Below are 14,193 nucleotides of genomic sequence, written 5' to 3' on the forward strand. Positions count from 1 at the left end.
CACAAGCTCCGCCCACCGTCTGCACACCTGCGAGCACAGATGTAAAAAATAATATGCTTTCTGTTTGTTGTTCTCTGAAAAACATTTAAAAATTAAACATCCAAACATGAGCCCATGAGTGGAAATAAAAACCAGGGCGGGACTAAAACTTTACCTGAATGAAGGGGTGTGGCCTAACATTTCAAAATGTCTGTTTTTTTGTTTTAAATAAAGTCTGATGTTTCTGATGGGCTGAGTGAACATTTCATTTATTAAGAGCACGCTCAGTGTGAAATCACAGGCCTGTGTTCACAGCTGGGAGGGGTCTGTTGTTATTTACATGTCACAGTAAACTGGGGCTGTTTGTTTCAGCCAATCACAAACAAATGCTGCTGACTCAGGACTTTTGCACAGTACTGTAGTTCATCCCATGTTTCCATCAGACACTGAAAACAAGTTCTGTGTGCTGCTCAGACCTGCAGCTGCTGCCAGTGAACGCACCTTTAATAGGGGCAGCTCGGGCTGCATTCACTGACCGATGAGCCACACGCAGCTCTGATCCTGAGTGGGTCACACGGGTAGATTTATCGCTTAAAAACCTCAAATTGAGTTCCTGAAATCCTGAAAACAGGAAGTTTTTCATGCCTGTTATTTAAATGGTCTGGGTAATATTTGTTAGCATTAAGGCTGTGAACCCTGACAGGTCAGAAGGACAAAACTGAAAAACTGGAAGCCCTCCTTTCCCCCCACATTCTTATCCACTGGGCCGCATGTTTGAGCGCCCTGCACAGAATTACAACTGGATTGTTTTTCCACCGTTTTCTCCTCTGCTGCAGTTTCTCCTCAGGAGCTGAGATGCTCCGTCAGCACATTTAACTTCTTTGATCAGACACAGGAAGCAGAAACTCCTTTAATCATAATTACACGTGTATTTTCAATAATTACAATCATAAAAAACCACAAAGACGTTTTAAAGCACTCATACATTTGTCTCCCCAGGCAGACGCAGACTCTACCTGTTCACAGGTGAGAAACATCTACCCAGTACCTGAAGCTTTTCAAAATAAAAGGCCTCCAGTCTGAATAAACGCTGCTTACAAGCCCCCAGCTACGGCGGTTAAACGTCCCACTGTCCTCTAAAACCTCAAATGCCTCTCAGTCCTGTGCCTTCTTCCTCTTCTTCGTTGTCTCGTTGTCTTCTGTCGTTTTCCTCTTCTGCCTCTCCTCCACCTGCTCCATAGCGTCCCACACATCATCACCTTCGTCTTCCTCCTCCTTTACCTCAGACTCCGCCTCCCCTGCAGTTGCCCCTCCCTCCTGCAGGTCTTGGCTGGCGAGCAGGAGGCAGTTGAGACGGGACTTCAGGTAGACTTTGTGCTGCAGTTTGCGGTCCTCCAGGCTGTGGATGCGCAGGAAGCGGTCCAGGCCGCAGGACGCCACCAACGGCTGGGAGGCGTGGCACTGAAGCCCCCTCACGCCGCCCGCCAGCCCCTTGACACAGCCACGCACCAGGCCCTTCCTCAGGTCCAGCAGGGCGATGTGACCCTGGGTGTTGCCCACCGCCACCGCTGTGCCGTCAGGCGTCAGAGAGATAGCGGTGAGCGGGTACTCGCCGTACTCCGCCTCCAGGACAGGACGCCTCTGAGGAGACGAGGGGTCGAACACGTGCACCTGAGAGAGAGTTTCAACATAACTTTATTTTAAAAAAACAAAAAAACAAAGCAGGTCATCAATTGACAGATTTAAACTTTATTTTCTGCTGCTTAATTATTATTATTTTATTTGTTTTTACACCTAAAAGCATTTTTTCCACTGATCAGGAATCAACACCGAGGATACTAAAGACCTCAAAGGGAAATCACTATTATTGTTTCTTTTTAGAAACACTTTAGAAATTATCCACAGCTTTAACTTCAGTTGTGTTGTTTTTGTCTTAATAATTTTATGGAATATCCCTTTAAACTTGTAAACCTGGAGGAAATTTTAAAGATCATAAATGTATGAGAGAAGAGAAAGTAAACCTTAAATCAAACACCTTCTGAATGGAGAGAAAACTGATGAGGAATCGGTCCGAAACCAAACTGACGATGGCTTTGATAATAAAATCATCCATAATTTTAGCCTTAGTTTGTTTTACTCAGACAGTTTGTTGTTGTCCTTTAATATTGCTCAAATGTTAGCCGACTTAGAGAAAAAAATATAATACATGTAGAGAGCTGAGGATTTACACGAGCTTTAATTTTGTCATAGACTTAAGAAAACTTAAAATTAAACACTTTTTGAACGGAGTCTGGTCTGACTTTTGAGCCAATTCTGAGCCAGACGAACGTTTACAGATCACACAAACCAGATGTTTGTGATAAGCTTGACCTTTAACCCGGGCCAAAGTAAACTTTAAATGGGTCTTCTTTAAAAACACGTTTTGTCCTGCTGAGGGTGAATCACAGCTACACACCTGGTGGTAACCCGTGCAGGTGACCACTTTGTCGGAGTCCGGGATGAAGGCCATGTCCCGGACCCAGTAGGGCCGCCGGAGGTCCAGCCAGTCGTCCCGGAGGTTCTTGGCGCTGAACGCGGGCTGCTCGGGCCTCTGGAGGTCCCAGATCTTCAGGCCGTTCTCCTTCCCTCCGGTGGCCACCTTGTTTGGGTTCGCCGGGCTCTGCCGCATCCTGCACACGTTCTTCCCGGCGTCCACCTGTGTCACGGGCTCGTCGCCGCCCTCTTGCCTCCACACGCGCAGCGCGCCGCTCTCCGCGCAGGTGACCAGTGCGTCGCCGCCCAGCGCCGCTAGCCCGGAGAAGCAGCCCTCCGCCGGGTCCCCGCAGCGCCGGCTCTCGGTGAACGCGCCCTTCTCCAAGCTGAACGTCTTCACGGTGGCGTCCACGCAGCCCACCAGCAGCTCGCTCTCCGCCGCGTCCCCCCAGCACAGCGCGCGGACCTCCTGGTCTCGACTCAGGTGGCTCGTGTTGCAGAAGTTGAAGGCCTGTTTCCGGGACAGGCTGACCCCCTTCAGGATCCCGGTCTCCGAGCCGAGCCACACGGAGCACAACCGGCTCCGGTCCCCCATCACACCGGACTCACACACACCAAACCAGCCGAAAAAAAAACAGGACAGCTCCGGGTCCGCGTGGATCCTCTGTAGGCTGTGGCGCGTGTCTAAGTCGTCACACTACAGCTGGAGTTAGTAACAGACAGTGTCACGCGGTTCAAAGCTAAGAAAAACTTTCGGCAGTACAATTAAAATCAAAACAGTATAAATAAAAATACTTACACGACCAATGTTCTGGTATTGTTTTTTCTAGAATCATTTGTCATACTAATAAAGTTTATTTTTTCCAAAAAGACAGTTTACGTCATTAGGAAGCGACCGATCCCTTTGCGCATGCTCATATGATACAGGTAGTCACCATTTTGGCTGTGTGGGCTAGCAGAGGCTAGCTGTGGGTGTAATCTTCCTCAGACCGTCGTTACTTCGTTCAGGTTTATTTCTTCCAGTGGACAGAGGGGGGTTTCCGCCCTCAAGCCCAAACTCAAAGCTTTCTTCGTCGGGGAAATGGACGGAGAGGAGGACGATCTAATGTCCGGGAACCGCTCCGGTAACGCTTATGCTTTGTTTCCTATTTAAACGACTAACAGGACAGTACTGACCAACTGTAGTAGCTAACTGAATACTAACTGAATTCGAGCACCATGAGCGCGTCCTAGATAAACATGATGCAGAGGTGGGTTGTGATCACACGGAGGGATCGTTGTTTGTGTTTCGGGGTTAGCGACAGCATCGGCGCCAGTTTCCAGCAAACATGTCCCGGTTTAGCGTCACGACCGGCTGGCAAACATCTCCTGAGCTCTCCGTCACATTTACCTCCAAAAGACTGAAACACGCGGTGATATTTCAACGTTATATCCGTGGAGGAAACCAGCGGAGCCATCCAACACGAACCCGGCAGAAAGCGGCCTTCCACCGAGCCAAGCTAAACCATCAGTGTTTGTTGGCCTGATTACATAACAAACGTTTCATAATCAATATAACCGGTTAGACATGATACACCAAAGAGAGCCGAATCAATACGAAAGCCTTAAAGATGAAGTCTGCTCATGTAGGTGGACTTTATGTTTTTGTCACGCGGTTAGCCATGAACCTAAAATTGGTCACTTTTAAAGTGAAGTTTGGCGAGCAGCTGCAGAGGATCCAAGTGTTTGTTTTTGAGCTGTTTACAGACCAGCTGATGACATCGTGTGATCATTACGGAGACTTTTTAACACTAGAAACGTTTCCTAAGCTGTAGCCTGTTTGACCGTTAATGTACAGAACGGTGGATATTCTGATGTGACTGTAGTGTAATCTTCTACTTCTCACTGCTGCTGTCATATGTTCTATCCAGTCCTAATAAGCCATGATCCTTGAAAAGCACGATTATTTCTTTGAAAGGCAGTTTATCGAAGGGAATGCAGAGAAAGCTGTTGTGTACCGGTAGTTTTCATTCAGTTTTACTTTGGCAGCTTGGTAAAGTTACTGCATACTTTTTGCAGCTCCTATAAATGCTTTTAAAAAGGACTGAATTTAACATGAATGTTCCGGATGTGTTCTTGTAGATGATGGAGGCGGCACGCCGGTTCAGGATGAACACCCAGCATCAGATGGCGAGGAGATGAGGAGCGCCGGGCGCCGGTCTGAGGTCAGAATTCATCTCATTGATTCTGCAGATAATTCATTGACATCATCAGTTTTCAAACGTTTATTCTGAGCCGTTTCGTCTTTGCATTTTAAGTAGTGCCTGAAATTCATACTTCAAATCAGGCGGATTTACACGGACATGGACAGCTGATCTTCCATGTTTGGAACCGTGTGGGATGAGCTCTATGTATGATATTATGAGAGTGTTGTTTTTCCCAGCATGTCAGTGATTGATCAGTACCGGAGCTGAAAGAGTCACAGGTTAGAGAGACAGATGTTGCAACAGCTGGAAAACATGAGGTCGACACATGGATTGGTGCTGCAGCTGCAGTGATGTGGACGCTGTCAGTATTTGTTACGTTTGCTGGAACAATGGCCGCTCCGGTCTGTTCGGACTGTAAATATGACAAACACCGTCTGCAGACCGCCGTGATCGGGCTGATAAACTTTCTTTGTTTTTGTCAGGACGAGGGCAGCAACGACGAGGACGACGCCATGGTGACAGGTGGCGGGGCCAGCGGCTCTGACAACGAGGACTGCCGCAGGGCCGACAGCGACTCGGAGGGCGAGGGCCCCGGGGGCCGTGATGACAAAAGTGACTCTGAGGCGGAGGCGCCGAGGCCCGCCGACAGCGACGATGAGGATGGCTCATCTTCAGTGAAACGCAGGGTGAGCGCATCCGAGGAGGAGGAGTCGCCGCCAGAGAAACGCAGGACGAGCGGCTCAGATAACGAGGCCTCATCGCCGCTCAAACACGGAGCATCTGACAACGAGGAGGGGGCGTCGCCGCCGCCCAAGCGGAGAGGGAGCAGCTCGGATGTGGAGGAGCGGCCCAAAGCGGCGGCAGAAAGCGATTCTGACAACGAGGATGCCAAAGCCGCGGCGTCCCCAGAGCGCCGCTCCAATGCTGACAGTGACTCTGACACAGAGACGCCTGCCAGACGCAAGGCGGCGCAGATAGACTCGGATGAGGAGGAGAAACGGGAGGAGGAAGGAGGAGGGGAGAAGTGGAAGGGGGTCATGCAGTCAGACAGCGAGGAGGAGGAAGAGGAAGGGCGGAGGAAGGCTGCAGCAGGAAGTGATGGAGAGCAGCAGGAGGAAGAGGAGAGGCAGCAGAGAGGTGACAGCGACGAGGACGACGAGAAGCCAGGTACGCGCGTGGCGGTAAGCCACGCCCCCAGGCAGACTTCAGTTGAACCGTTTTGTGACAGGAAATGATGTCGTTACTCCAGAAACACTGGACTTCCTGATCTGATCAGTTTGATTCAAATTAACATGAAGATAAACGAGCAGCTCTGGGTTCAGTGACCGAGTGACGGCGTTATTGAGCGATCGAACTAATGACTGTTTCTATGGTTACAACGCTCTTACATTGTGGACGCGTTACTATTGTCAACACAGACGGTTGAAGCTGTTTTCAGTTTACCAGGGGGCGGGGCAAAACAATCACATGACCAATTTAAGATGACAGCAACAAGTGTTGACTTTAAAATATATATCAGTTTTTAAATTGTGTTGATCGGCCGTGAAAAACACGAGTTATGATTAAAAATGTTTATTTCTGAATAAAATCGTGAAGTTTAGAAGAAACACAAAAACTGTTTCTAAGGAAAGAGCTCGAAAGCACCAAGAAAAAGAAAAAACACCCCTTTCCTATTGGTGGAAAAATGTACCATGTCGACCAATCAAGAAATGATATGACAACATGGCATTTGGTTGTTTAGGAAGAAGGCGGAGTTTTAGGAGTGACGGCGGTGAGAGATTTGTGACGTTTAGCGTGTTTGGAGTGTGTAGTTAGTGTGTAGTTTTGTTGTGTGTCAGAACAATGAGGTGACTGCTGAATGTCACAGTTTTGCCAAAAAAAGCCAGATTACAGTGTAAACACTGGAGTGACACAGCTGCAGGTGTCAGGTGGCGTTCTCCTGCATCGTGCAGTGGACACAGACACAAATCATTTGTGACATCTTATTAGATTTTTCTGTAAATAGTTAGAAATGAAAACACCTTGGCTGCATTTTAGGTAAATAGCTGCAAAGGTTTTAAAAATGTCCAATTTATATTTCGAGTTATGAAAATGATCCGTTAACCATGTTTGTGGTGGTTACAGGTTGCGAGGTTGAACAGGATGAAACGAGGCGAGATGCTTTTAAAGTCTGCGCTCTGAGAGGGTTCAACTTTTTTTGTTTTGGTTTTTTTAATAATGCAATAGTTACTTTTCCTAGTAATTAGTTACTGTGATAATATAGTAACTCAGTTACTTTTTTCAAGAAGTAACTATAAGTAATTACTTTTTCAAAGTAACTTTCCCAACACTGTCCGGGTTTGCGAGGTAAACGTCGCCGCTGTCGTGAAGCAAGTCTGTGGTAAGGTGTACCCATCCAGCAGGGCCACAGTGATCACACACGTGACACACACGCCGGCTTCACCGACTAAAGAACATGTGATCACTTTTAGTAATGGTAAACACGTTCTCTCACAGACTTTCCTTTGGCGTGCTGCTCGTTGTGTTCGTGGTCAGACGGAGACGGAGTCACCCGCCACGTTCGCCGGTTCTGTTAATATTTCAGTTCCGTTTTAGATGCTGTGTGAGTAACCAGTGAGCTTTGTGTTTGCAGTGAAGAGGAAGAAGGCCATCCTGTCCGACAGCGAGGACGAGGACGAGGAGAAGGCGGAGAAACCAGGTAACGCAGACCTGACGGCTGGAGCAGGATCTTTGTTTGGATTCTCTGCTGAAAGTAAAAGTTGATGCTGCGAGGTAAAGCAGCGCTGTTGTGTGACGTTTGTCGCTCTCGACGGTCTCCTCAGTGGCGAAGAGGAACCGGGCGGTGTCAGACGACGAGAACTCAGACAGTGACGCCGACTTCGGGGGTCCCGATAAAAGTTTGGCCGCCAAACTGAGAGAGCTCGGCTCAGACAGCGAGAGCGAGGAGGACGACCGAGCGAAGGCGGCGGGGAACAAGGACGAGAAAGCGCTGTTTGGCAGCGACAGCGACTCCGGAGAAGACCAGGAGGAGTGAGTGCTGACGTGGAAGCACCTCGCAGAAAACTCAAACCCCCCTACAGGACAGCCTGAGGGATGCAGCTACCACCCCTGCAAGAAGACACATGCAGAGTTTTAATTTCAAAATAAAGAGTTTAATTCTGTGGCTGCCAGGAGCTGATGTGCCTGTTCTGTTGCAGGAAGATGATCGCAGACATCTTTGGCGAGTCTGGAGATGAGGAGGAGTTCACGGTAAGCCTCGATGTCGCGTCTCCGTTCAAAGACAAAAGCGAGATCAGCCGCGAGCAGTTCCCGTTTCACAAACTGTCGTCCTGCAGGGTTTCAACCAGGAGGACCTGGAGGGCGACGGCAAGGCGAAGCAGAAGGTGCAGGCGGAGGAGGAGTCAGACTCTGACGAGGGCGTCGACCGCAGCGGCCAAGAGTGAGTCTGCTGATCAGCAACACGATTTTAAACAAGCGTTGTTGTTTCTGCTATTAAGTGTGTGTGTGTGTGTGTAGCACCAGCATGATGTCAGACTTCGACATCATGCTCGCCCGGAGGAAAGCCATGAACAGCAAGAAGAGGCGGCACCGCGATGGAGGCACGTTCATCAGCGACGCCGACGACGTGGTCAACGCCATGATCACCAAGATGAACGAGGCTGCGGAGGTGCGCACGCTGCTCTCGCCCCGTCAAAATAAAAGCCTCACAAATCTCTGAGCTGTGATCCTCACCGACTCTGTGTGCATTTGTTTTTATTTGCAGGAAGATCGAGCTCTGAACAGCCAGAAGAAACCAGCGCTGAAGAAGCTCATGCTGCTGCCGCAGGTCGTCATGCACCTGAAGAAGTAAGAGCTCCGTGTTAGCTTATAGTTGAAGGCTTACGTGCTGAGACCAGCGCCAAAAAAAAGCAGGTCCTTCTCCTCCGTGACTGCATTGAAGACTCTTATCGTTTGTCCCTCAGGCAGGACTTGAAGGAGACGTTCATCGACAGCGGCGTGATGTCGGCCATTAAAGAGTGGATCAGCCCTCTTCCTGACAAATCTCTGCCCGCTCTCAGGATCAGAGAGGAGCTGCTCAGGATACTGCAGGAGGTGAGCGCTGAACGCGGCACATCGTTCTTCAGCTGCGTCTCTAAGATTCAGTCGTTCATGGTGTGTTTCGTCCTGCAGCTGCCCAGCGTGAGTCAGGAGACGCTGAAGCACAGCGGCATCGGGCGGGCCGTCATGTTCCTGTACAAACATCCCAAAGAGTCTCGAGCCAACAAAGACCTCGCTCTCAAACTCATCAGTAAGGCCATGCTCCTTTTCTGTAGTTTCCCTGTCTGGCCGTGGAGGCCGCGGTTTCTGAACGCTTTCTCATCTCCAGACGAGTGGTCGCGGCCGATCTTCGGTCTGACGTCGAACTATAAGGGGATGACGAGAGAGGAGCGGCAGCAGAGAGATCTGGATCAGCAGATGCCTCAGAGACGGCGCCTAAGGTAACGATGATCGCAACGTCCGACCTCCTCTGATTCCATCGTCACCCAGACGACACTAACGTTCTTGTTTCTGCTTCATATCTGCAGCGATTTAAGTTTTATTTACATTATCCATAAAATTGCTCATATATTTGACTTTATTAGAATCGCTGTCAGCCGTCGTTAGGTTTCAGACCTTTTCCACAGTGAGTCGTCCGAACCATGCAGTAGCTACAATACTGACCGACCCCCCCGGGCTGATGTCTGCTCTGTTTTCAGCGTCCTCTTCCTGTCATGTGATGATGCTTGTCTCTCACCTGAGAACAGTTTAACCCTCATTCTCCATCTTCTGCTTGTGTCAGAGTGTCAGGTGTTTTGTACAGGTGGAAACCCCCCCCCCCCCAGTGCGTTTGCTATATCTGTGCGCCGCATTCCCACCGCTGTTCACTCTAAAGTCACTCAGCACGGCTTTACCTGAAACCCATTTGAAAGCTTCGCCTTTCTCGATCTTCTCTTTGAATATTGTGAGATGATTTCTAAAGGTCGTAGTTAGCGTGAGGCGTAGTTTTTCCTCTTTCACTCCTCTTCCTCCGTCTCATCCCCAGTCAGCCTCAGAAGGTGGAGAGGGCAGAGGAACCTGATGTCTTTTCTCCACCAACCAGGTTCAGTCCTGACGTTGCATGGTTGCACTGAGTGACCAGGTTTACCTTCTTTAACGCGTCTCTGCAGGTTTTACATCCCTCTGTCTAAAGCTTAGTAACTCCTCAGATACCCACAGCAGCACCAAAGTGACCAGAATGAATCCCTGAGACTTAAATGACTTCATGAGTGCAGCTGCACGATTTAAAGGTGACCCGTTCTGCTCATTTCCAGCTCCTTTTTCATTCTTGGACTCTAATAGAGTCTGTTTGCATAATTTGCAGTATAAAATAAGCCTCCTCTAAGTATCCTCTGATTGGCTGCTCCTCACAAACAGGTGGGTGGAGCTTGTGAGATGAAGCAGAATTGGCCGGTTTGAATACTTTGCATTTATTTCAGAGTGATTCAACTAAAGAAAATGACTGAAGCTGAGATTTTATATTTGATTCAAGCCCTTCTTGTAACTCTGTTTTTACCACCTCCACTCTGAGCTCATCTAGCTATCAAAATAAGTCAGCTTAGAAACGCTAACATTAGCTTGGGCGCGTTTTAGGCGGACTGGATGCCACCCGGTGGTTGAAACTGGTACTGCACCGGAGTGGAGGACTGCCTTATTTCAGCTTCGGTCCATATCTGCGACACAAACTAATACAGTCACAGCTGCTGATACTTTTAATATCCACTGTAGACATTAGGGGGCGCTGCTGCACAGAGGGGTTAAACAGAGCAGAGACTGGAGCCTGTTTCTGTAACGGCAGTGTTAGCCGTGTGTGTTTTACTGCCCTAACGATGTGGAGCTCGGGCAGGGCTGAGTTTGTTCCGTGCGGGAAGTTTTGGCGCCGACTAACTCGCTCGGAGTGACGTGCTGCTAACAGCATGGAGGCTCAGCCGGTGAAGAACATCGCTCAGAAACCTGCGAGGTGCGGCGGAGCTACTTCACACTCGAAGTTGAATTCATGTCTTCTTCTTCTGTTTGTAGTTCTGGAGGTCAGACGCCTCGCAGAGACCTGGAGAAGCAGCTGACCGGAGAGGAGAAGTAAGTTCTCAGACATCTGGGGGCGGGATTTGTCATAACTTCCTCCTCTGTCGTCTGAAATTTTGTGCCGTGTTTAAATTCCACCCTCATTAACCTGAACGCCTGCTCCCAACAGAGCTCTGCGGCCCGGAGACCCCGGGTTCTGCGCCCGGGCTCGAGTCCCGATGCCCTCAAACAAAGACTACGTGGTTCGGCCCAAATGGAACGTGGAGGGGGACTCCAGCAGGGTGAGTGGTCACACGGGCCGATGGCGTGTGCTTCAGGGCGTGGCTACACTTCAACTAAACAGCAGAGCGCCCCCTTTAGGCACAGTCCTATGAAATATCCAGAGTTTAACATTTGGTTTCAGTTTTTTCGTAATTGAGTCAAACAAATTATTTACTCACGATTTACAAAATGAATCACAAATACAAAATTCCAAAATTAAACAAATATATTTTAAACCTCTCTAAGAGCAAACGCGTTTTTAAAGAAAAAACAATACGAATAACAATAAAGAACTTTTATATAAACAGTCAGTTTTCTGAAGTTTAAATAAAGTTGAAACAAACACTTCAACACTTTTGTGCTGGAACAGACATCGGGTTATTTTCTGCTTCTATTTGATTGTAAAGCTCTGAACAAGGAGTTTACCTGCTGTCAGGAGCTGAGCTGTGATTGGTCCTTTGTAGAGCGGCTGTAAGAAGGCCATCAGCCTGCTGGAGAAGCACAAACGGCGTTTCGCCGAGCAGAGAAAATTGGGGCGGCCGCAGGGAGCTGTGAAGATCAGCATAGAGGGAAACAGAATGCCCCTGTAGCTCCCCTGCTCCCCTGCAGGGGGCAGTAAGTCTGTCTGCATGGTGTGAAGAGCCTGACTCACCGGCAGTGTGCAGACGTACAGTGGAGGCAAAGTTATCCAACCCCCAAACAGAGTTCACTGAACACAGCGAAGAGCACACGATCGATCACACTTCAGTCATTCAGACCTCTAACGTCAGACCAATCACTGATAAACCTTCTGATCGTGTCATAACCAACGGACAAAACCTTAACTTTAACAAACTAATGTACTCAGAGGTCATGTGACCTCATACGCAGTGCCCGGGGTTGAATCATTTTCCTTCCTGCTGTATGAACACATGAACATCTCTGCTGCAGCCGTCGAGCACCTCTGAGCCTAATAAACACCAAACTCATGCACTAGAGAGAGATAATCACTAAGAGACTGGAAGTAACGTTCCACAGGTGAGAAGGTGTGCAGTGTGTGGGACAGTGTACCTGTAATTTGCATGGCTTCATTAAATAAAATACATTTACTGTAGAAATGAGTCAGCTGACCCGGAGGAAGAAATGTTTTCACTTTGATATGGAATCAGCCACACGTCCAGCAGCAGGCTTCCAGAAGCTGTCCAATCAGAAGCAAATAGATGTTCAGGGAGGAGGGGAGTTAAAGCAGCTTGTTTCACACAGAGCGAGGGGGCAGAATGAGACAAATAAAGCTTATTTTGAACTGTAAATGGTCTTTAGGAACAGTCTTCCCATCTGATGGCTCTGAACGAGGTGTTTGTGAAACATCTTCCTGCATGAGCAGTGAAGTGTGCGAAACAAACCGGTTGTCTTTGTGTTGTTACCTCAGTGTGTGATTACAAGATGTAAATCCTGTAACTTCCTGTTCTGTGTGTCTGTCTGCCTCCAGGGTCCGGTGAGGAAGAGTTTGTCCCGTGTTGATAAACAGATGCGTAGATTTGCTGACATCCGGCGCCTGACGAAGACGGGTCACGCTGTTAAAATCAGCGTGGAAGGCAATCGAATGCCGCTCTGATTCTTTTTTTTTTTTTTTTTCTTTTTTTTTTTTTGCTCTAAACTCAGTAGGATTTATCGTTTTTACTTTTTATTGTTTTGTTTCTGAACAAACCCGCAGCTTTGCCCTCCTCAGGTCCAGCTCTGCCTTACTGAAAAAAGGGGCTGTTGTCAGACCGTGTTGGCTTCAGTTCAAATGTGTTATCTGCTGTAAACTTGTCTGTCCTCTGAACAAAACGCATGAAAGACTCCAAAATGATCCAAAAATAACGTTTCCTAATGCTAACAGTTTAATTATTTGCTTTATTGTTCAACTTGTGTTAGCAGTTAGCTTGATTAGCTTGACCTGAAAATCAGCGATAGTCGCAGTGTTAACAAATACTGGCATCACATAGTCTTTTCTTTTCTGTTTTTTTTATTATTTTTTTTATTTTTTATTATTGGCAGCATTTTTATCTCAAAGTCTAAAATGTTAGCGAGTGTTTGTATTTCTTTAAAATGAAGCTGTTATTTATGATGATGTTGTATCAAAAGCTGAGTCATGTTAGCAGTCATCTACATTTGATATGCTACGGAGCTAATAAAATCTGTAAAAATAGCCTACTGTTTTAGTTTTACCTCGGCTCAGAGTGAGTTGGCTGTAAAGCTAGCATAACAAAAATTATGATGTTATTGTTAGCAATCTACATTAGCTTTGTCTTGAAAAAAAAAAGTGCAGCAATAGCTTATATTAGCTAGCTATGTTAGCCTTATGTCAAAACTATTAAGGTCTGTAAGCCTTCTAAGCCAACATTCATGTTTATCTATATGCTAACAGTGAATATTGAACTATGGCCACATATTATTATCAGCCCTGTCACTTTACTTTCTTGTGTTCTTTTGAGTAGAACATCGTTGTTCGCCTTTAAATTGGTGGTGATGCACGGTTCATTGGGCGGAGTTAGTGATCACATGTTTTAAAGTAAACCATAATAGTTTCTAGCTATCAATAATGCAGACATGAGTAATTTAAGCTAATGCTATAAACCTTAATAATTCTAAGGAATGGTTAACATAGATAACTTCAAAGTGAAACTAACATCAAAGCCATTTTAGCTTTGTTAACTGGTTGTTTTGGTAGCTAGCATTGAGCTACATCAGAAAAAACTAATTAAACAAATGCTATCATATTAGCTAATGTTAGCTTCACCTTAGAGGTGACAGCTATTTTTAGCTGTCAGCAAATTACACTGTTATTATCTTAGCTGGTTTGGAGGTGAAGCTCATTTTATTTATATTTATCTCTTAGCCCAGTTTTGGAAGTTAGCATGATAGCACTGGCCTTAGGTAAAGCTAATTTAACAAAGGCACTGATTTTTGAAGGTAGCATTGCAGATAAAATGTTGATTTTAAGCGTTTGAGCATTTTTGGCTAACATTAGCATAATGTCATCTGATTTAACTGGCTGAGTTCTTAACAATAGCTAATGTTAGCTGTGAGCTAGCATTGTCCTAAACATCTGTATTCTTATGTAATCTTCAAGCCATTTGCCTACATTTAAAGACTAAATTGCTCTGTGGTATTAGCTTGTATTAGTAGTTAGCTTGTTTTCTTTCTTTCTTTTTTTAATATATTTTGTAAACTGCCATGCTGACAGAGTTGGTTA

General features: G+C 47.0%; 2 protein-coding genes across 2 annotated transcripts; one reads left to right on the top strand and one right to left on the bottom strand.

The window, feature by feature from the left end:
• Positions 1-875: 875 nt before the first annotated feature.
• wdr74 (WD repeat domain 74) lies at positions 876-3,154 on the bottom strand. The gene is made up of 2 exons (XM_080888154.1): positions 2,435-3,154; positions 876-1,650 (listed from the first exon to the last, which is right to left on the bottom strand). Exons 1-2 carry the CDS (start codon positions 3,044-3,046, stop codon positions 1,135-1,137), a joined length of 1,128 nt encoding a protein of 375 aa, XP_080744280.1. The 5' UTR covers positions 3,047-3,154; the 3' UTR covers positions 876-1,134.
• A 203-nt stretch (positions 3,155-3,357) lies between these two features.
• iws1 (interacts with SUPT6H, CTD assembly factor 1) lies at positions 3,358-12,603 on the top strand. Its single transcript, XM_080888152.1, has 15 exons — positions 3,358-3,575; positions 4,573-4,655; positions 5,120-5,804; positions 7,270-7,335; positions 7,460-7,667; positions 7,835-7,886; positions 7,973-8,076; positions 8,154-8,304; positions 8,401-8,483; positions 8,600-8,729; positions 8,808-8,925; positions 9,004-9,115; positions 10,713-10,769; positions 10,885-10,996; positions 12,445-12,603. Exons 1-15 carry the CDS (start codon positions 3,533-3,535, stop codon positions 12,568-12,570), a joined length of 2,130 nt encoding a protein of 709 aa, XP_080744278.1. The 5' UTR covers positions 3,358-3,532; the 3' UTR covers positions 12,571-12,603.
• The last annotated feature ends 1,590 nt before the right edge of the window (positions 12,604-14,193 follow it).

This window comes from Rhamphochromis sp. 'chilingali', assembly GCF_963969265.1.
Source record: "Rhamphochromis sp. 'chilingali' genome assembly, chromosome: 8".
Lineage (NCBI taxonomy): Eukaryota > Metazoa > Chordata > Actinopteri > Cichliformes > Cichlidae > Rhamphochromis > Rhamphochromis sp. 'chilingali'.

Excerpts from the sequence above, each read along its gene's own strand:
- iws1 (XM_080888152.1), top strand. The coding sequence starts at position 3,533 with ATGGACGGAGAGGAGGACGATCTAATGTCCGGGAACCGCTCCG. Across the intron at positions 8,077-8,153 it reads GTCGACCGCAGCGGCCAAGA|CACCAGCATGATGTCAGACT; the intron begins GTGAGTCTGCTG and ends GTGTGTGTGTAG. Across the intron at positions 10,770-10,884 it reads CAGCTGACCGGAGAGGAGAA|AGCTCTGCGGCCCGGAGACC; the intron begins GTAAGTTCTCAG and ends TGCTCCCAACAG.
- wdr74 (XM_080888154.1), bottom strand. The coding sequence starts at position 3,046 with ATGGGGGACCGGAGCCGGTTGTGCTCCGTGTGGCTCGGCTCGGAGACC. Across the intron at positions 1,651-2,434 it reads CCTGCACGGGTTACCACCAG|GTGCACGTGTTCGACCCCTC; the intron begins GTGTGTAGCTGT and ends ACTCTCTCTCAG.